General features: G+C 33.1%; 1 protein-coding gene across 1 annotated transcript in view; it reads left to right on the forward strand.

Moving 5' to 3' along the window:
* The window catches only part of LRP1B (LDL receptor related protein 1B), a 1,972,098-nt gene that overhangs the window by 1,639,159 nt on the left and 308,652 nt on the right, over nucleotides 1-24,287 (forward strand). Inside the window, exons 50-56 of the mRNA XM_068968462.1 lie at nucleotides 400-522; nucleotides 3,806-3,925; nucleotides 8,945-9,073; nucleotides 12,224-12,346; nucleotides 15,815-15,955; nucleotides 17,110-17,297; nucleotides 23,757-23,940. Of these exons, the coding sequence (XP_068824563.1) occupies nucleotides 400-522; nucleotides 3,806-3,925; nucleotides 8,945-9,073; nucleotides 12,224-12,346; nucleotides 15,815-15,955; nucleotides 17,110-17,297; nucleotides 23,757-23,940 (1,008 nt within the window). The remainder of the gene's footprint in view (nucleotides 1-399; nucleotides 523-3,805; nucleotides 3,926-8,944; nucleotides 9,074-12,223; nucleotides 12,347-15,814; nucleotides 15,956-17,109; nucleotides 17,298-23,756; nucleotides 23,941-24,287) is intronic.

A 24,287-nucleotide genomic window follows, 5' to 3' on the forward strand; every position in this document is an offset into this window, starting at 1 on the left:
TATGGAATTAAGAATATTTTCCACACTTATTTTATAGTCATCTCAGTTGTTTTATTTTACTTTTGTTAACGCCACATTATTTGTATTTAAACATTTGCTCCATTAATATCCATCTTCTGATCCAGGATGCAGTCCTAGATGGGATTTGGTTATCATGTCTCCCTGATTTCCTCTGTTCCATATTCTTAATTTCTTGTTGGTGTTCATGACCTGGACATTCTTTAAAAGAACATCTCAGCTCTTTTTTTATTTATGTTTTCCTATTATTTATCTCTTCCAGTTCAAGGAATATTACTATCTTGATATCTATCTGCATTGCAGAAGTCTAAGATTTATTTACTTGACATTTATTTATTTGACAGTAGTTTATTTGACACTGCATTCTATATTTTATCACAGTTCAAAACAAACACAAATGTGAAGAAAATTATTTTGGTTGTCCTAGCGGAAGATGCATTTTGAATACTTGGGTATGTGATGGTCAGAAAGATTGTGAGGATGGACTTGATGAATTCCACTGTGGTGAGACATTATAGCTTCCTTTACTTTTATAAACTATATTATAATTTATATACTGATGTTACCTTACATAGGAATTTTACACAAAATATTGCTAATCAATTTTAGCATCAATTTTTATTTTTATGAAATAATACAAATGGTAAAAATTAAAACAGAACAGAAAAACTTATAATGGAGAATAATAATCTCCCATCAAACCTTTTCTTTTAACCTCTTCTGTTTTTGCTAGTGGATACCTCCATCAATCTAAATGATATATTTATATCTTCATTTCCTGACTTATTTACTTGAGATGCTAATATATCTACCTTCTGCTGTGAAAAATAAGGATTTAATTTACACAACCCATTATATTCTTCCTACCTGTTATTGACTATTATTATCCTAAATATTTCTATTCATTACATGTATAGGTTTAAATAGTATACTAAAACTTGCATTTCTTCAAAAAATCTCTCCCCATACACCTCCTAATTTCTGTTTGTGTACATTTCATTTCACTTGGCAAAGTAAGAAAATATTTAAAATTTTGTGTTAATTTATGACTTTTATGATATCCAGGCCAATTTTTTAAAAAGCATATAATTCTCTATTTTCATTTAGCTCAAATAACATATCAGGGTGAACAGACAGAGTGGGAAAAAAGGATTAAAAATGATTGTCTAAGAAAAGTCAAACTCCCATCAAAGTAAATATCATCATGAAATATGAAGGTGCATTTTGTTTGATTAATATGCTATATAACTTTATATCAGAGCCAGATTTTGAACAAGATTAATGGAGAACTTTAAAAATAGTTTATATAGATTTGTGATTTCTGGAACAGATGCCATTATACATTTGTATTTTCTTTAACATTTTTCTGGTTTCAGCTTTTCTAAAAGTCTCTTTTTTCACAGGTCATGTATGTAAATATTTTAAATAAAAATGCAAAGTTTTAAATAAGTTTATAAGATAAAAATCAAATTGTATTTTATAGTCATTTATATTTTAATGTACTAATTCAGTAGAATTTTATTTTTGGGTGTTTGCTAGTGATAAATGAACTGAGGATAAAGGGAGAGCAGTCACAAACTTTGTAAATAAATGAAGTATACTATCATAAATGCATAATTTTGTAATAAAATACCAGCCACCATGCCAATGAATCTGGATGTTATTAGTCAGAAATAAGTGTTCCCAAGGGTGAGAAACAAAAACATCAAAGTGTTAAGTATGTATAGTATGTTAAGTATGTATAGATAGAAAGCTGACAGCTTATCCAAGCTAAAACTCCCTGAGTCACGTCACCTTTAAAAATAAATGTGTATGGTGGTGAGTTCACCATATTTGTAACATTGCCTAGGATGTAACTTTTTTTTCTTCAACTGTTTAATAACAGACTAAAAGTTAGAAGGATACCACACCTGGACTGTTTTTTTTTTTTGTACCCTACATATTAGAAAAAGACAGGAATACATTTAGGAAGAGTGACTAACATATTGACTAACTTGGAGTCATACCCTATGAGATTATGTTGAAGAAACAATGTTGTATGACCTGGATAACTCAGAGGGAATATGCAAACCATTGTCAAAATTTTATAGTACTGTCATGGAGAAGGCAATGGCAACCCACTCCAGTACTCTAGCCTGGAAAATCCCATGGACCGAGGAGCCTGGTAGGCAGCAGTCCATGGGGTTGCTAATAGTCGGACATGACTGAGCGCCTTCACTTTCACTTTCCACTTTCATGCATTGGAGAGGGAAATGCCAACCACTCCGGTGTTCTTGCGTGGATGATCCGTCTCTGGTGTCGCACAGATTCGGACACAACTGAAGCGAGTTAGCAGCAGCAGCAGCATAGAAAAGAGGAAAGTGGCTTCTGTTATTTGGGATGACAGGTTTTCAGTTCAGTTCAGTCGCTCAGTCATGTCCGACTCTCTGCGACACCATGAATCGCAGCACACCAGGCCTCCCTGTCCATCACCAACTCCTGGAGTTCACTCAAACTCACGTCCATTGAGTCGGTGATACCATCCAGCCACCTCATCCTCTGTCGTCCTCTTCTCCTCCTGCCCTCAATCCCTCCCAGCATCAGGGTCTTTTACAATGAGTCAACTCTTGGCATGAGGTGGCCAAAGTACTGGAGTTTCAGCTTTACCATCATTCCTTCCAAAGAAATCCCAGGGCTGATCTCCTTCAGAATGGACTGGTTGGATCTCCTTGCAGTCCAAGGGACTCTCAAGAGTCTTCTCCAACACCACAGTTCAAACGCATCAATTCTGTGCTCATCCTTCTTCACAGTCCAACTCTCACATCCATACATGACTACTGGAAACACCATAGCCTTGACTAGACAGACCTTAGTCGGCAAAGTAATATCTCTGCTTTTGAATATACTGTCTAGGTTGGTCATAACTTTTCTTCCAAGGAGTAAGCGTCTTTTAATTTCATGGCTGCAGTCACCATCTGCAGTGATTTTGGAGCCCCAAAAAATAAAGTCTGACACTGTTTCCACTGTTTCCCCATCTATTTCCCCTGAAGTGATGGGACCGGATGCCATGATCTTTGTTTTCTGAATATTGAGCTTTAAGCCAACTTTTTCACGCTGCTCTTTCACTTTCATCAAGAGGCTTTTTAGTTCCTCTTCACTTTCTGCCATAAGGGTGGTGTCATCTGCAAATCTGAGGTTAGTGATATTTCTCCCAGCAATCTTGATTCCTGCTTGTGTTTCTTCCAGTCCAGCGTTTCTCATGATATACTCTGCATATAAGTTAAATAAGCAGGGTGACAATATATAGCCTTGACGTACTCCTTTTCCTATTTGGAACCAGTCTGTTGTTCCATGTCCAGTTCTAACTGTTGCTTCCTGACCTGCATACAGATTTCTCAAGAAGCACGTCAGGTGGTCTGGTATTCCCATCTCTCTCAGAATTTTCCACAGTATTGTGATCCACACAGTCAAAGGCTTTGGCATAATCAAGAAAGCAGAAATAGATGTTTTTCTGGAACTCTCTTGCTTTTTGCATGATCCAGCAGATGTTGGCAATCTCATCTCTGGTTCCTCTGCCTTTTCTAAAACCAGTTTGAACATCAGAAAGTTCAGGGTTCACGTATTGCTGAAGCCTGGCTTGGAGAATTTTGATCATTACTTTACTAGCATGTAAGATGAGTGCAGTTGTGCAGTAGTTTTAGTGAAGTCTAAAGAAGACTTTCCTCACTATCAGATCTTTCCTAAGATGGTCTCTAATGATTCATTTTTTCTTCTGCACCTGAAACAAACCTTCTTGTGTATTTTTTAGATTCCTCTTGTTCTTGGAACCAATTTGCATGTTCCACAGAAAAATGCATATCTAAACACTGGATTTGTGATGGCGAGGATGATTGTGAAGATGGATTAGATGAAAGTGATAGCATTTGTGGTGAGTTGTTTCCTTTGTGTCCTTATCCAATTTTTAGGAGTATAATATGTATGCTCTGTCATTTTAGAATATGCAGAGAACTTTGTTTTCTACTCTGTTAAACTTAATATGAAGTTTATATGTATATACATTCCAATGTAACTGTTTTCATTATTTTTAAAACAACTTATTCCTCTATATTTTATTACTATTATAGTTTTAGTATTTTTTCCTAAATACTGACACATGATTGCATTTCTAGTCTTCAGTGACTTCTTCCAAATAAATCACAATGATTGGAATTACTCGAATGAAATGACTGAAAACTTTTTCATTGTTTTTGATAAGTATTGCTAAGTTCCCCTCCAAGTTTATCATACCTGCTTATATTGTCATAAGCCACACAGGGTGTGTGTATGTGTATTATAGTAATCACTATTGCTGAATTCTTCTAAATGGAAAGTAAGGAAATAGGTTATTGTATGTGATTTAAAAATGTACTTTAAAATTCAGCTTTATATGATTAAAGTTATACTGTCAAATGTCTGTTTACCATCCATCAACTGTATTTTCTACAAAGTCAGTGTGATTTCTTTTGATTAATCACAGATATGTAACAAATAACTTAAAACAGATGAATAAATGAATCTCTTAAGAAGTAGAAAAAGGAGGCAACCTAACCTTTATAAACGTATTATAATTGACCAGGCCTTCTACTAAATTATTCATATGTCTGTTTTTCTATCTTTCTGATCTGTTTCCACATGTGTGTTTGTACCTATAGCTTTATAGTCTTTGCTTATTGTATCCTATTTCATAATATCACCCTCATTTTACAGTGATAAGGACCTGAGTCAGAATAAGGCTTAATTATGAAGTAAAGTGTACTTAACACGTTTTTAAAATTTTCAGGATTTGTGGCCTCTATTTAGGTCACCATCATGGAAACATGAATATAGTATTAATAATGTTCACACTAAAATCAAGTTCTCTGTATGTAACATAAAATTGGAGATATCCTTGGAAAGTAGACAATTTATTTTCCTGTGTTAACCCACCTAGAATCTACTTTTTATTTACAAAACTAAAACTATTTAGTTATGCAACAGATAAAGATAAATGTAGAAAGGTTACTATCAAAGACCTCTATAAGGAAAAAGAAATCAATAGTCAATCTGATGACTGGCCAATCTATTTTATCTACTTTATTTCTCTTTGCTATTAAATATTTCTGTTTTAAAAATTTATTGGCGTATAGTTGGTTTAAAACGTTGTGTTAGTTTCAGGTTTATACGAAAGGGAATCGGTTATACATATGCTTATATCCACTCTTTTTAATTTTTTTTTTAGAGTCTTTCCCATATAGGACATTGCAGAGTATTGAATAGAGTTCTTTGTTTAATTTTAACTACCAACTTACAATACGTTGAGCGTATTTTTAGTCTCTAAAATTATCTTGCTTTTGACCCTTTGTATAATTCTACATTAAATGGCTCCCTTGATATTGTTATGCTTTCTAAGTGAACACAGCATAATAGAACTGGTAAAGATTCTAAAGTGACACAGAGTTGAATTCTCCTGCATCTGCATTTTCCAGCAGTATAATGATGGGCTGGTCCATTTTATTCCTTATTCCTCCAATTTCTTTCTTATTAAATGGTTACAAGACATTTACCTTATGCAATTATAATGATCATCTGACATGGCCAGTGGTTAATATCTAAATAAATTTACTCCCATTTCTTTTGTTCTGAATTTATTCCCATTCTCTTTTGTTCTGAATTTATTCCCATTCTCTTTCATTTCTGCTCCCTCTCTTATTTTTCAGAATAGTGTTGTGTCAGTGTTTATCAATGTCCTGATTTTTTTTTTTTTTAAGGATTTAATGGTAATGGACATGCTTACCTGTCATCAAAACATCCAGGCTATTAAATATATACACAAGCTGTAGTTTATAAACTACCAAGCTGTTGTTGCATAAAAATTACTGCTTTAAACCAAGCATCAATGAATAAACTTAATATCTTAGATTTGGAAAGGAACTTTATAAATAATTTATCTGAGTGGTTTTCAACCTTTAGTGTACAAAAACACCTATTCAGAGGTTTGTTAAATAGATTCTTAATCCTCACTTCAAAATATCCTAATGTAGACATTTCTTTCTTCATAAGCATATAGTGGTTCTGACTTGGGATTTGAGGATTCAGTTTGAAAATCAGAGTCTAGTTCACTTCTGTCATATAATACATGAAGAAAGAAAAACTCACCGAGGTTAATAAGTTTGCCAAGGTCACTCAGTGAATCAGTGATTGCAGAACTAGGACCAGAATTCATATTTCTAAAATACATACAAAATTGGATAGTTTCTAAAATACTTACTAAAACAGATATAAAACCAATCAAATATTATATCTGAGTAGGTACATAGGGGCTTCCCAGGTGGCACTAGCTGTAAAGAATCCACCTGCCAGTACAGGAGACATCAGAGATGCAAGTTTAATCCCTGGGTCAGGAAGATCCCCTGGAGAAGGAAATGGCAACCCACTCCAGTATTCTTGCCTAGACAATCCCATGATCAGAGGAACTTGACGGGCTACAGGAACCTATGGGTCACAAAAGGGTCAAACACGACTGAAGCATCTTAGCATCGCACAGCACAGGTACACAAAATGGATCTGGTAGAATTCCTTCTACTGTCTTCCTACCCCCTTGGGATTCATTTCCCTGTGAATGGCAATGTGTCTCCAGATGAAAATGTAACTATGGAAGGAAGCCATGAGTTTTTTCTTTGGCTCATTTTCTTTCTAATTGACCATGATATTTTGGAATGCTCTTAACACAGAATCTGTTGAACCACTTTCAAGGGAGCTAGAAAATTAACTGCAAATAGCCTTATGCCATTTTATAGTTTTAGGTATCTTAGTAATTATCTAGTCATACCCCTCAATTTAGAGTGAAACTCAGACACTAATCTTCAAGGTCATACAGAGTTAAAGTTCTCAACACTTAATACTATATTTATTATACATACCTTGAAAATAAATTGAAGTGATGATAAGAAAGCAGACAAGGAGTTTTAAATGTATCAAAATTTCCTCAGCAGAAAGAATGATTTTTTTTTACATCTCTAGCTAAATAATAAAAGTATTATGACAATTAAAACACCAATTGAGAATCTAATACTGAAAGTGACACTGTATTTATGAGTAGCTTGAAAAATAGATAACAAGGAGGAATAATGTGAAAATAACCTTGTAAGGAAATAATTTTATTATAGAAAGCATTAAAGATATAATAGGTAGCAGGTAAATTCATTTTTAAATTAAAGCTACATTTTTTAATAGATTTTCTTTATAATTTCTTTCAGTAATATGTATCATACTAAATCTCACTTTGTTAGCACTGATCCTCAATCAGATAAGCAAATCTGAATTACCTGGGGGACTTTTCAACATTCACTTGCCATCCTGTCTTCCTAATTTAAGTGTATGTCAGGAATGGGCATGTTTATGCTGAAAAAGATTAGCAGGGGGTTTCAATTTGTCACCCTGCTGTCCTCCCATATTGAAAACATTGCATTGAAAGCAGTTTCTTCTCATAACAACTCTGAGAAATAAGATGCTAATTGATAATCCAAGTGAAGTAGCTTTAAATGATTAGAAACAACTGTCTTTCGCCAATCTAGGCAGTCATATTTTCTTCCTGGAGATACTAATAGTTCTTTAAATAATTCTTACAATTTATTTTTTTTAACCTTTTCTATTTGATCACATGAAAGTGAAAATAAGGAGAAGTTAGATTTGGGAGACATGTTATTGATTCCCTCAATATATATTTTATATATATAACAAATAAACCATTCAATATGTACAACTGTACTTGGGGTTAGGTAATTATCAGGATAATGAATCATTTCCTAATTTTATTTGATTATTCTATGCCCATAGAAAGAAAAGCAAAGAGCAACCCCTGAGGCCCTTTGAATGTACAGTAAACAGCATTTTTTTGTTTGGAAACTGATTTCAAAAACAAAAATGCATTTGAAAACATCATGCAATGAAAAGGATGTTGAATCAACAGAGTGAAGAAAAGATAGATTTTGTTTATTAAGTACATAAAACAAAGAGTACATGTGGACATTCATCCTTTTCAACAACACAAGGTGGGGAGTAACAATAATTACCTTAGTGGTTAAAAGAAGGTGCTTAGGAACGAAGAAGGTTTTGGACTCCCAGCTCACCGCAGGACTCTTTATGCAACTTGAGACTTCCTGCAAGATTTCAGCTTCTCAGAGCCTCAGTTTCCTTTTATGTGAAGTGAAAATAATAATAGTTCTACCATTGTAGGTGATTGTGAGGACTAAATAAGTTAATAAGCTAAGTGCTTAGCATATATTGAGTGGTAAAAAATGCTGTTATTATTATTATCCTTATAGGCTCAGTCCTTTTGAAATTTATCTCAATTTATTCACAATTCTATGACATTTTTAGGCTTTTTACATTTTACGTGGAGAAAATACTATTATTATTTTCTGCCATATAGCTTTTATTTTATTTTTCTGCCATATGCCTTTAAGAAATAAAATTCTTGCTATTGGGAAGGAATGGTCTTCTCAGGTAACATAGTGGTAAAGAATCCACCTACCAGTGCAGAAGACCCAGGAGAAGCAGGTTTGATTCCTGGGTTAGGAAGATCCCCTGGAAGAGGAAATGGCATCCCATTCCAGTATTCTTGCTGGGAGAATTCCATGGACAGAGGACCCTGGTGAGCTACAGTCCATGGTGTAGCAATGAGTTGGACACAACTTAGCAACTAAACCACCACTGCCATTGGGAAGGAATGCATTCTGAGTGGAAAGTATCCATAGGGGAAGGATAATACGTGGTGATTCCACGTATTATCTACAGTTTCTTCCTTGTCAGTGACATTCTTCTGCTTCTCTTCTCATCTATTGGAAATATAAATGATACGTCTTTTTCAGTGGACCTGCTGAGTATAATCTCAATGGCTTTTTTTTTTTTTTTTTTTGGTGATTTTCAGGTACCATCACTTGTGCAGCTGACATGTTCAGCTGCCAGGGCTCCCGTGCTTGTGTGCCCCGACACTGGCTGTGTGATGGTGAAAGGGACTGTCCAGATGGAAGTGATGAGCTCTCCACAGCGGGCTGTGGTATGGACATGCATGGGGCTGTCTATGAAAGAATGCTGTTGCAGCATCCTCAGATACTTACTTCTGCAGTACTCACCGTATCACCCTTTCTCTCACTTCCCCAACCCCTGGACTCATAGGTAGTATCAGATTTAATTGGGTGGGATGTTGTCAATCATAGTAGTTCAGCAACCCCTCACACCACTGTTCAGAGTGTTTCCAACATGCACAGTGGGATTACACATTTTAAAATCATTTTGATGAGTGAAAAATTTTCACTTCATTTCCACGGTACTGTAACCACCCTATGTATATTTGTGTGGTGGGGTTGTTACTTTCTTTTTAGTATCTTCCCCGACCCTGTACTCCCCTTGAAGCCTTTTAGATTGCCCATTACAGATACTCTGTAAATGGCTGCTGTGATCCTAAATAACTACTGACCAGAAGGTCAGTAAACACCTATTAGTCCTACAGATAGGATATTAACCCTTAGGTCAGGTAAAAATAGTATGGATATAGCTGAATGAAACTAGGGGATCAGAGGAACAGCTTTGGAGGCCAGACAATTTACTAAGTTTCTGACTCTAGGTCACTTCAGGAAAAATTCAGGGAATTACTCAATAGTAAAAATTTAGATAAATCCCTTGGGTGATGAAGAGAATGAAGGGCCTGGATGTTTGAATGCAGATCCCAAGGTCACATAGGGGATATGTTAAGCTAAGCAATGTATTAGGAAGAGTGCTATGAACTCTGCTTATTAAAATGAAGTCTGCTAGTCATCTCTCAGATGACCTACTTTCAGGTCTTTAAAACTGTATTTGAAGCTGTAATGTAATAGTATGTATACATGGGTGTGTGCATATGGGGTATAGTTAAAGCTGAAAAAGAAAAGGAAGACTTTGAGGCAGGCTTGTGTGCACAGAACTCATACTATTGTAGAATAAATCACTTTGATCTTCAAATTGATACGTGTCTGTAAAGGTCAGTGGGGCCACTGAGGGCTACATAATAAAGGATTATGTATCATTTCAGGGATCCATATAGTCCCTGTATACTGTTACTATTTTAGCAAGTTAATACTCTGGGAGGCATATTAACACTTTTGGACCACATGGGTGTTATTAACTAAATTATGTTAAAATATAACAAACTGTACTCAAATGACCTGAAAGCATTAATGCCAAATAAGTCTCTGTTGCTTAGCATTTTAAAGAATAATTCATATATTAGAATTGGCATAATTCACTTGAGTTATATAAGCTGTCACACAGTTCAAAGTCACAATAGTAGTTAGTAAATGAGTTTTACTTTGATTATAATGAGCAGTTTTTAACTCTGCTTGTATGTGGCTTCTGTACCATTTTTGAAAATACATTTGTTGAGAATGTTATACATGATTAAATTCAAATAGTTCTTTTTGTTTCACCTGCTAATATCTCTTTTCAGTCATTACTGAGTTTTGAAAGCAGAGCAGTTTCCTTTTTTCATGTAGTCTGGGGCAGATTTGGGATCAGGAGTTGATAGCATAAAAAAGAATAATTATAATACCTTAAGTGTCAAAATGATACATACAAAAGATACTAGATCATCACAAATAAATATTGTGTAAAAAAGCCTAGTAGTCTTGTAGAAGGATTTCAAAGAAAAGCAATAGCATTATCTGAATTGTGAAGGAGATAGAGAAGAAAGAGGAGTGTCGAAGGTAGAGGAAAGTGCCTGTTAAGACATGAAGGGGATAGATTGGAAGACCTCTACATTTTTTCAAGTGCCCATTATACTTCAATTATTTTGGTAGGTGTTTTTATTTACATTATTGAATTTCCATAGTATTTTAGTGAAGTGCCTTTGGAGATCTGCCAGAAGTAATTGTGTAGATAAGAATTGTAAGAGCACCTATGGAATATCGAAAATGAGCCGATCTGCTTCATATACCCTATCTAGTTCTTACAAGAAATTTATCAGATAAATTTTATTATCCTCATTAAGCAGATAAAGAAACATATGTACCAAAAAGGTAAATATTAATAGTTTTACTTAGGATAAAGATTTAAGGTGCTAAATACCTTTTTGCAAAGTCTTTTTCTTTGCGAATTGGATATAGATTGTTTTTTTCACTTAAAAAATAAAATATAATTGGCCTACATATTGTGTTAAGTTTAGGTGTGCAACATATTGATTTAATGTATTTATATCTCATTGCAAAATGGTTACTTCAATGAACTTAGTTAACATCCATCATATATCAGAGTCTTAACATTTGAAATACTGCAAACCTTGAGTCAGATCATAGCATTTACCCTTTAATGTAAGAAAGGTAACTAAAAATAGTTAAATGATCAAACCTCTATGATGCTATGCATATACTGTTAAAGCTCATTTTCTTTGTACAAGCCGGTATCTTTTGGACTTCTACTCAAGTTTTATTGCACATTTTAAGTAACCATTTTCCTCACTGGTTAGGGCCCTTGATAGAGAATACTTTTTTGGATCAGTATTCCAAAAGGATCAATGTTCCATTTCATGGATCAATATTCCTTATTTGGTGTGGTACTTATGGTTGGGCTCATCTCAATATAGATCTTAACCTATTTCAACACTCTACTCTAGAAGTCACCCCAAAGTTTTATTTTCCTCTTAAAACTGTAACTTCCTTAGCCCCTTTGATTTTCTTTTCACTTCCATCATGAGCATTAGCACTTGTTGGTCTTTTCATGTCTATTTTTCACAAAGAAGCAAGGTTTTTATCACCTTGCTAACATTACTGCAGCCATGAGGAGAGAAAAAAAAAATATCCAACAACATTGTTAGAGTTGAGTGATTTTTTTTTAATTACATATGAACCTTTGAATTTATCCTTCAGCAAACTCACAAATTGTTAAATGTTCTGAAATTTCAAGGTCACTCTAGAATTGTTGAGCATTTTAACACTGAAATTTTGAATTATATATATTTATATTCATATACTTGAATACTACTTATATCAAAACATGCATGTTAATATATTTTATTAAGTTATCTGACACATTGAATGTTTAGCTAATGTTTCTTTTTAAAAAGACCAGGAATTACTGAGTGTACTGAGTATGACAACATACATTCCCCAAATTCTTAATGTAGGAAAAGATAAAATAGGTGCTCATTTAAATTAATTTTTTCTGCTGTCTTCCTTAGCTCCCAATAATACATGTGATGAAAATGCTTTCATGTGCCATAATAAAGTATGCATTCCCAAGCAATTTGTTTGTGACCATGATGATGACTGTGGAGATGGTTCTGATGAATCATTGCAATGTGGTAAGTATATATGAACTTTTCATGGAGAAGATTCTCAGGCTGACTACCAGTCTTTAACAAAAACAAATAAACGCATTTCTTAATCTTACTAAGGACATGCAAATTTGGTAATGTAGACCTACTGCATAGAGCTTCTTTAAACTCTACCATAATTGCACATGTGTTTGAAAATTTTACCTATGATTGTAGTGTTCTTACAAGAACCATACTGGAAAATATTTTAAAAACATCTTTCAATTTCAGAACTTTGTGAAGTACCTTGTACTTTAAAAACAATGTATGGCTGGCTAGTTCAGTCTTATAGCCAAATAAAATATTTTAGTGAGAAAAAAAGAATACAATTCACACAGCTACCAGAAAATATACATATTTAACATTTTTCTTTTATCTTTTTGCATATATTTATATTTGTTAAAAATTAATATTGTTATTTTGAAATTTATCTTGTCACATATATTTATCTAATTCCCATGTGTTTATAATGTGTATATGAACACTTATATATCTTCTGTGATAAAATTAGTATATTAAAAATTTCCAGTTGAAATTGAAATGTTATGTAAACCTAATACTTTTGTAAAATATTTAAATGTATGCATGAATAAATACAAAATGAAAATCCATGGAATAAATCTACATATACCTATGAAAGGCAATAATTTAGTTTCCCCCCCTATGTCCTCCCTATCCAATGGATATAACCTTGGCTTTTGATATAAACTTCCTTGAGATCAGTGGATATCAGTTTTTATATCAATTCACCATTAAGTTATGGATTCAATGTGATACTTTAAAAGCTAACTCGTAACTCAAGATGTAAATCTGATGCTAGAGTTATATCTGATTGAATATATTTCCTCAGCTAGACATTATGCTTGGTTCATATGGAAATTAATGAGACAGAAATCCCACTAGAAAAAAAAAAGACAGATGAACAGGAAAATCAAGAGTACAATATAGAATAATAACATTTGTAGTCATATGGAAATAATAAGAATCACAATACACAAAATCAGAGATGATAAAATAATTTTTGAGGCAGTAAAGAAATGAGACAGGGAGTGTTAGTCAGTGGAAATCATATTTGCTACAGAACGTGACATAGTAGTTAAAAATATGGACCCTAGAACCAAATGGCCTGGTTCCAATCCTGATTCTGCCAGTTATTAACTGTGTGACCTTGGAAAAATTACTTTTATCTCCCTGCACTTCAATTTCTTTATCTGCAAAAAATATATGGTAACATTATTGAGTTCTTAGGACTGTTAAGAGAATCAAATAATTAATATTTGTGAAGTACTTAAAACAGTTCCAAACACAGTAAATCCTATATATGTTTACAAAAACTATAAATTGACATGGTTGTGGAATAGCAATTAGTCTTTGGTGAGGTCAGTTGGAGTTAGAAGTTTTAGATTCTAAAAAGTCTCAAATACAATGTTAAAGAATTTGTATTTCATTATTTTTCCTCACTTGGCAAGCACACATTTTAAAAACAGGGAAATGTCACAGTTAAATTTGAACCTTAGAACCATCATTTTCAGCAGAGTGGATGAAATAGTGCTATGAGGGAGAGATACCATAAACAGTTATGATAATTAACACTGTGATTTTGAACTAAGGCAGAAATGATGGAATGGAAAATGGAGAATTGGGTCAGAATTCATTTACAGTTACAGATGGAGGGTAAAGTACAATTTCTATCTTGGATGACTGGGAGGATGGCATTGATATTAACGAGTTTTGGAATGAAGTTAAGAAGCAGTTTCGCTGATGCAGGAGAAGAAGGATATAACAAATAAATAATTTTGAACATTCTGAATATCAATTGTTACTCAGATAATCACATGAAGCTATACAGTGAGTACTTGAAATTTTACTTCTAGAGTATGACCAGGAAAAATAATATTAACCTAGTGACCATCAACATAAGGGTGATATTCAAAAATATGACAAAGCGTGAGAATACCCATCATTGTAGAAAGGAAAAGGGGAAAACCCTAGACTGAAGGTTGAAATAAGGGCTTCTTCTCTAACAACTTAGGGTATAACAGGAGAAAACTTCATACAGAAAGAGGGGGGAAGGAAAAAGCAAAAGCAAAGTTAGAAGTTTGGGAGAGTGTATTATGAATATTAAGCGAGAAAACTATTTCCAAGGTAGAACAGACAATACCTTTAAGTGCTGCAGGAAGATGAAGCAGATAGGAGCCAGGGACACATAAATTTACGAGCTATCATTTGAAATCTATTAGCTCTAAGAGGAACTTCAGTGGATAGAAGTTGCAGAAATGAGACATGAATAATGAAAGTTGAACTGAAGGTAAGTGAAAGCAAGATTGAGTAGGGACTGGATTGGGCAGGGAAGACGGGCCATTGTTGTTGAGAGTTATTTGGATAGATTTTTATTATTATTGGACTGGAAGAGACTTGAACATATATATTGCATGAAGAGGAACTAGTGAAGGAGAAGAAGGAAAGAAATACTAGGGGATCAGAGGATATTTTTAGAACTATCTAGTTTTGCCATGCAGTATAATAAATATCTTAAGTAAATGTTATTGAATCATATTTTTTTCTGTTGAAATTTTATTTTTTTTATTTTTTAAGCCATAAAAATCTTATTTTCTCACTTCAGAAGTAAAATGTTTGCCCACATTTACCAGAAAGTTTGCAAAATAAATGATTTGTTTTTTATTGCTTACAAATTTAGGAAGAAATCAAATCTGAAGCTTCATAATATTTAAAATCAAATGAGTTTTACTTGCAAACAGACATAGATATGAACATTAACAACTGATGGATTGATATTGTGATTTGAGTAAAGCTTTTTAATGCCTCTAAGAATCAATATGTAGGATAATTACAATAGTTTTCTGCTTATTACTCTATGAATTGGCTTTTAATTTTCTCATTTTAACAATTTCTTTACACTTTCAGTGCGTCTTCCCAAGCATAAACATGACATTATAGCTTCTGAAAATTGTCATTATAATCCAGAGTCAGTTCACCCATATGTTCTAGTATTCTACCTAACCATGTTTAGTCTTGAAAATAATTTTGAGTAGCTTTGATTTTGTTTTCCATTCTAAGGGAAATCTTTAGGGTATAGACAATAAGTAAACAGAGATTATATACTCATCATAAATTTTATGTATGCATATATATATATATATACTCATGTTGCATATATATTCTGTTATATACGCATTTTGTTAGCAATATATATTTTATTTCCTTACATAGAAACAAAATAGGAGTGCCTTGTTTCCTACTTTTTTTTCTGGTCTTTAATCCTATTTTTCCAACCACAAATATCCCTTGCAATGATTACAACTGCCCTAGAAAGAAAAGAGAAATATCTCCCATAAGATGCCTGGGTAACACATGGCTAATTAGGTTGAGTGCACATTATGAATGAAGTTTTAATAAATATCTGTTATGTGAATTAAAATGTTCCTTTGCCTGCAGGGTACCGACAGTGCAATGCAGAAGAGTTTAGCTGTGCTGACGGGCGATGTCTTTTAAATACTCAGTGGCAGTGTGATGGAGACTTTGACTGTACAGACCATTCTGATGAGGCACCTATAAACCCAAAGTGTAAAAGTGCAGGTACAGAAAGTGTACAATACTATGCTTATTCCAAAACTGATTTTTTAAGGCAATTCTGTGATTCATTTTTAGGTTCATGTGGTATTCACTGAGAGAAAATGTAATTAATTATGTGATACTTCTACTGACACCATACAGTAGAAGCATCCTGGTAATCAACCTTGTTTTGGAGTTAGTTTTAGAAATGTGAGTCTGTGCCACAAATATGAAGATGTGTGGCAATGAACCAGATGAATCCATCATCCCGTTGCTTTAAAAAAGTCATTTTTCTTAATACATTATTTAATGTGAAGATAATTTCCATGTATGGACCTATTTAGTTACTTTCCATGTATGGACCTTTTAAATAGAATATTTACTCAGAAAAGTTGAGATTTACTGAGATAAAGTCAATAGTATTCAAACTTAGGCAAAATGAAATAAATTGCATATCATTTGAAGAGAAAATAGATATGTAGCCAAACTTGGTCTATTTTTCACTTTACCATTCCAAAGATTGAATACCTAGTTATAAATTTTAGAATAAACCCAATTATTTTTTTTCTCATATAGTTTACATGTTAATAGGCATTCTTGTATCATGTATTATAATGAGTAATGTTTAAATCATCAGGTTTTGAATAGCTGCAAAACCTGAACTCCTTTCCATAGCTATGTTTGAAACAACTATTATTCACCACAAGTGTCTTTTTATGCCCAGATTTAAAAATGTCAATGTTATATTTCCAGGAAAAAAAAAAAAGGAATTTAGGAATATTTACCTATTCCAGATTCTTAATTTTCAGTGACATGCAATTTCTCAGAGACCTATAACTTGAGGAAAATGTCAAGCTATCATTACACTTTTGAACTCATTCTTCACAATAAAAATTAAGACAGAAATACTCCATTATTTTTGCTATTGATGTTTATTTTGATTGCTAATTTTCAATGTAAAGCTATATTTGCAGTATTTTGAACATGAAAGTACTGTTTGCCCTTGATTTTCTTTGTGTATACAATATTACACTGACTATAAAGCATTTTATACATACCATACCTATATTTACTATAATTATCTGACAAGTTATCATATTTGTGAATGTTTTCAGCATTTGCAATATAAAACAATGGCATGCCCTTTATGTTCCATTTGTTTTATTTTCTTTTTCCAGAACAGTCATGCAACAGTTCATTTTTTATGTGCAAAAATGGCAGGTGCATTCCCAGTGGAGCTCTTTGTGACAATAAGGATGACTGTGGCGATGGCTCAGATGAGAGGAACTGCCATATAAATGAGTGTTTGAGTAAGAAGGTCAGTGGGTGTTCTCAGGATTGTCAGGACCTTCCTGTCAGTTATAAGGTAGGTACTCATCAAAAACAGAAAATCATGTGATAGGTTAAAATTTGAGATAATAAAAATTATTTAATTGAATATAGCTGTAAGACTGAAAGTCATTAGAATATTGTTAGTTAAAATTATTTAAATGGAGATTTTTTATACAAGTGAACCATAATAATAGTGTGGTATATAAATAGAATATAATCATGAAGGCAAAAAATTGAAAGTGTTCAGCTTTCTAATAAATGGTGATCATAAAGAAAAAAATGTAAGTAAAGAAAGGTCAGTGTTTGAGAAAGATACTGCTATTAATAGCTAGGTAAATACGCTTGCAGCTCTCTGAAATTCTTATTTCTTCTCTCATTTTCCCTCTCATACCTCTTTGAAGTAGAATGGGCTGATTGTTTATATTTTATCACAACACAGAAGAATGCAATATTTTTTCAAATAAACAGGAAGAAAAAAACAGAGTACATGAATTATTAGGACTGAGTGCAGGTACACTAAAAGATAAATCATGTCTAATATCCTAATTGCTTTTTGTTGGTACCACTTTCCTGAAGAAGGTAATTCACTGACAAAATTGACTGACAGAAATAGCTTTAGAAAACATCTCTATTTTAGTATGTTGAAATAGAGGATGCATACAAACTAAATCTTAAAGTGGATTTTAGGTTAAAATCAATTATGTAAATATGGGAAAACCTCAGTAAAAGCAATTCAGTTGGAAATTAGTGATTTTAACTGGACAATAGCTCTGTATGAATCAGCAAAAGAACATGGCTTCAATGAAACACAGAGGCCATCTAATCTAGTTAGGAGTAGTACAGATGTCAGTAGAATTTTGTTCTACTGAATTCTGTGATGATCAGGACATACCTGGGGTACTGTGCACATTTAGGGACATGACACTTTAAGAGGAACTTTGACAAATTGTACTGTATCCACATTTGTGCATCCAGTGGCATTGGGAGTCTGGAAAACACACCTTTAGAAGAAATTTCACCAAGAGCAAAATGACTAGTCAGATGTATTTAAATATATGAAATTCTACCCTGCAGTATTCAAAGCGGATATCCAACAAGAACCTATTGTATAGCACCTAGAACTCTGCTCAATGTCACCTGCCAGCCTGGATGGGAGGGGAGGTTTGGGGGAGAAGGGATACATGTATATGTATGACTGAGTCCCTTTGCCATTCACCTGAAAGTGCCACAACATTGTTAACTGGCTATACTCTTATACAAAATAAAAATTTTAAAGTTTGAAAAATAATTTTGAAAGAGTCAAAGAAATAAAAATGGCATTAATAAATACATAAATACATGAAGTACTGGAATAGGGAGCATATCTTGTCTGAGTTGTTTCAAAGGTTGGAATTAGAAGTTGGGAAACAGAGTCTGTTCAATATAAGGAAGAAGTTTTGAACATCAGTTGTCACCTTTCTTATGTCTAAGTGTTTCATCTGGGCCTAAGTGACTTTCTTTAAAAGATGCAAGAAAAAAAAATAGTGTATATTACAAAGATACTTGGGAATTTTAACTGCCAGCCTTAACATTCTATGACAGTCAGTTCTATCTAATGGTAAATCCAGCCAAACAACCATTCTGTCATTTATAATCTCTGAATTTCTGTTATTATGACTAATAACTACTTTGGTCACTGTATATGGATATAACCTAAGAAGTATAATAATCATTTCCCCTATGTTAAAATAGAGATGAAAAGTAAAATACTAAGAAAGTTATGTTTTTTTTTAGTTTAGTTATGTTAGTTTAGTTTAGTTATGTTGATTTTAGTTATGTTTAAGTTTTTAGACCCAGTACTGTATTAAGAAGAATTATTTCAACTCGTAAGACTTACACAGTGAAGCAACTAACCGCACATGCGTGTAAGACTTAGAACACAAATGCACAGACTCATCACACTATGTTGTAGGTAGAAGGAGGCAAGACAGGTGAGCCAGGACAGCTCCTAAGGAGATGAGTAGGTATCAGATAATTAATTTTGATAGTACATATTTTGAAACCTGATAAGCAGAAAAAATATTATTGGTGATTTATGTACAATCAATGCAGAAATATGTCCCCCCAAATCAGGAAATGTGTTATAAAATTATAAGAGGCAATGGCTATAATTTTGTCATGTTATAAATAATAATCCATTTCTATCATATGTATATCTATCCACTCATCTATTTAAATGCCTAAATTTAAATTTCAAAGTAGATTTATTTTTTGATCCTATGTATGTTTTTAATCTATCATAACAATATTGTGGTAAAATTTTAAAAATATAGAATATGAAATGGTCACCCTTTGACATAACATCAAAAGTAAGGATTAATATTTTTTAATGGCTACATGTAAAGAGTGCTGACTTCTTAGAGATTCCATATGTGAAAAACTACTTTTGGTAGAACTAGTTCTCATCCAGAAAGTCATGTTAAATTACACTGTTTTAATTACTTTATAAGATTCCGCACACTGAAATAATTGTTTACTGATACCTTTAAAATATCAGTATTTTCTGTTTGACTTCTCTGCAGTCATAGAATGAAGTGAGAATTTGAGTTAAAATAGACATACTAATTATTTTAAAAGTTAATGTATATGATACGTGATAAAATTGCTTTGTATATGCTCTCTAATATAAACACATGCCAAAACTAATGTGATGGATAAAATAAAACATCTCCTGAGGGAAGCAAAGTCAGTTAAAAAATGAGAGGTAGGAGGGAGGTTCAAGAGGGTGGGACATATATATAGCTATGATTCATCCATGTTGATGTATGGCAGAAACCAACACAATATTGTAATTATCTTTCAATTAAAAATAAATAAAGAAAAAATGAAAATAACTGAGAATAATAAGAAACTTAAATATTCAAAGCAAATATTTTATATATTGTGTTTATATATATGTATATACACGCATGCTGCTACTGCTGCTGCTAAGTCGCTTCAGTCATGTCTGACTCTGTGCGACCCCAGAGACAGCAGCCCACCAGGCTTCCCCGTCCCTGGGATTCTCCAGGCAAGAACACTGGAGTAGGTTGCCATTTCCTTCTCCAATGCATGAAAGTGAAAAGTGAAAGTGAAATGGCTCAGTCATGTCTGACTCCTCGCGACCCCCTGGACCGCAGCCCACCGGGCTCCTCCGTCCCTGGGAGTTTCCAGGCAAGAGTACTGGAGTGGGGTGCCATTGCCTTCTCCCATATACACACACACACATATATATAAAACATTTATGGTATATCCTGGAAAAGGGAATGGCTACCCACTCCAGTATTCTTGTCTAAAGAATCCCATGAGCAAAAGGGTATGGTGGGCTACAGTCCATGGGTCACAAAGAGTCAGACACAACTGAGCAACTAAGCCTAATCACACTTTTATGTTATATATGAAATTTTAATATGTGTCTGTAATTATATTTCTGAATATTAATTTATAGGAGATTGAACAAAAAACGAATTACAAAATAATTCTCTATTTTGGGGAAAAAATGTTAGCTGATGGATTTCTCTTTTGTCAGAGAATGGGGAAAACTATACAGTAAACTATTTCTCATTACAGTATCAGCAAAACAAGACGTCCTACTGCAAATTAGGCAATAAAATGAAAATTGCTTATAAAAGCAAAATTTATACCTTCTGGACTGTGAATAATTTGCACACTTGCTGTAAAACAAATAACAATCGATCCAACTATTCAAAAGGGAATAATAACAATTAACTAAAAAAGCAAGAATCTTATTTTGATGGAAGGGTAACTTACCATGAGAAAATAAATGTACTTTAGGGAGATAAATGAATTTTAATGTATACAAGATAATCAATATTTTCAAATATCACTTAAAAAGCTGCAAAGAAATTTTTCTGAATGTTATAGGAAAGCTTTGGACAGCTATATTTGTTTCTAGCAATATGTTTCTCTAAAAAAATAATATAAATAAAACAATCTGAAATAGTTCTTAATTATGAGGAATATTAACTTGACATTGAATAAAGATTATATTTTTAAATGAAAGTGAAACATTTTTAAACCATTCTTTTTAAATTAAATATAGATGAATCTTTCATCTTTTATCTTTTTGGACAAAAATGATTATTATTAATTTTTCATTCAATTTATAAAAGTGAGATTAGTAGAATTTCTCTTAAATGCCTTTTAATTATTTGGGGGTAAAAATGATTTTGGTAAAACAAGGTTAATGGACTTTTAGAGAAAAGCATTGAAACATGCATATCATCATATGTGAAATAGATCACCAGTCCAGTTTCAATGCATGAAACTCAGGGCTGGTGCACTGAGATGACCCTGAAGGGTGGGATGGGGAGGGAGTTGGGAGGGGGTTTCAGGATGAGCAACACATGTACACCCATGGCTGATTCATGTCAGTGTATGGCAAAAACTGCTGCAATGTTGTAAAGTAATTAGCCTCCAATTAAAATAAATAATTAAAAAATATCTTTCAATATAATTTAAAAAAATCTCTTTCAATAAACACTTAAAAAAATTTGCTGTTAAATATAATTTCACTTGTTTATAGAAATGTCCATTACACTTGATAACTTTTACAAATTTTACCTTCCAGAAATTAATTTTCCATAAATATGTTTTTATCCAAATCAGCTAGTTAGTGTGGTAGTTCTATTACCTGACATTAGCCATTCAAAGTAATTTCCCAAAACCCTATTAGAATCAGGACACTATTTGTTTCTTTATATAATATTATTTTGAGAGGATTGTAATGCATTCTAAAACACGTTCTTTCACTTTTCCTTAAGTGCCTCTTGAATTCAGCTCTATCCTGTGTCTGCCTATGAGTCTTCTGGCGTCTACATGATCACATGATCTAATTTCCAATTGTTTCAGTGATATCTTTTTGCAGCCTGTCAATTTCCCTTTGAAAATTTTGTTGTTTTTTAATTGTGTAAAATATACAACTTCGAATTTACCACTTTAACTGTTTGTAATTATACTTCAGTGACATTTAGCATCTCTCTCTCACACACACACTCTGTTTTTTTTTTTTATTTTGGACATAGCATAAGCACCAATTCCCCTGACTTCTATATCTGGTGGTAGGATGAGTCTTTTCAAGGAAAGTAATACTGTCAAAAGCTATGATCTGATGAGGAGAATTTGGGAAATTATGTTGTGGCTTTTGCTTTGATTTGCTGGCTTGCTAATGGATTCCGGAGATTACAAAAAAAAAATCCTCTGTAATGGTTTAGAATTATTAGATAAGTATTGGTATAAATATTGAAGATAAAAGTGCCAAGGGATTAAAGAGATTCGTTTTTATGTAAAAAGACTTGGAAACATTATTCATTTATCTTTTGAGCACTTTCAGGTGAAGTTGATGTTCCTTCTCCACACAATGAACACCATTTTTTGTACTTTGAAATTCTACCTTTGAATTATTTGTTTGCTAATTATTTAATAATAAGCACACATCTCTCTCTTTAATATTTTGCAAACAGATACATAGGTTCAAATGTTTATAATGAATACTAGCTTTCTTAACAATTTAGAGTTCCTACTTCATGTTCCTATTCAGTACTCACAGATTCCTTTATTCAAAGGCTATATAGGATAGTCTTAAAGTTAATATGGTCATAATCATATGACCAATTATAAGTTCATTTTATGTAATTATAATTCCCATATGCTACCTGGCAGGTGCTGAATATACAACTGAAAGACCAATCATAACCCCTCATTATTTTCAGGAATGCAAAGACATACATTGCATGACAATGTACAGAGAACTGATGCCATTTAGTAAGTATCACATAAGAGGGTTGTATAGAACATGATAGAGATACCAAGAAAAAATATCTGATGATGTACATTGATTAAATTATAGTGGAGAAATTATGTTAATTTTATTATTTCTCCAGGCAACAACATGTTTGGTAAAGGAATCAGATCCTGCCAATATTTAGTAGTTAAGCGTTAATATTTGTTAAAAATTACAGCAAGAGCAAGCTCTCCACTGGCTTTATCTACACAATTTCATCCTTGCGCATCAAGGTTTCTCATGGGTTAACTAGTAATAGTATCTACATCATAGATTTCTGTAAGACTCTAATGAAATTAAACATATGTGAGAGTATTAGTAACCTTTAGAGCTCCATATAACAGTTAATCATTATGGTTGTTAAAACAGCCTTCTAAAAAATGCAAAAAAAGAAAAAGAAACAAGAATTTGATGATTTAGTTTTTCCTTTCCATTCTCTAGCCACCATGGCTTGCTGATTGATGCCAGTTAACTTCTGTAATCTTGTCAACCTCAGAAGGTCAAATGAAGATATTAGGGAGAATGAGTTTTAAACATAAGCTGTACACCATATATGTAATTCTGATTAATGTTTAATTGCTGCAGGATAGAAAAACTTGGCATTATCTATTCTTCAATGGAAGAGACAATGACAATGGTATAAATTGATTATGCTCATTTTTCATTTTCCAGTGCAAATGCTGGCCTGGATTTCAACTGAAGGATGATGGTAAAACATGTGTAGACATTGACGAATGCTCTTTGGGCTTTCCGTGTAGCCAGCAATGCATCAATACATATGGAACATACAAGTGCCTCTGTACAGATGGATATGAAATACAACCTGATAACCCAAATGGCTGCAAGTCACTCTCAGGTATTGAATTGAACTTGCCCACTGATCCAGCCTCACTTATACATATGAATCCGCGATTTCATAGCTATTCTTATAGAATTCATTCCTCCTTGATGTTGCTAATAAGTCAAAATTCTCCTCTACTTACCTTGACTGGGAATCCATCGCTCTTATTTTGTGTGTTGTCCACACACTGCTCAGTGTGAAATACCATTACAGTTTGGTCTAGTGAATCATTAGTGTTTTGTAGATTTTGAGAACAAGTTAAAAACTAGCACTACTTTCTGCTGTATAACAAGCTCTTGGGAGCAGGTTTGGCCAAAGCTATTAAAGAACCTGTTGTGACAGTGTCCTAATAATATTTTTTT

Source organism: Capricornis sumatraensis, chromosome 3, assembly GCF_032405125.1.
Source record: "Capricornis sumatraensis isolate serow.1 chromosome 3, serow.2, whole genome shotgun sequence".
NCBI lineage: Eukaryota > Metazoa > Chordata > Mammalia > Artiodactyla > Bovidae > Capricornis > Capricornis sumatraensis.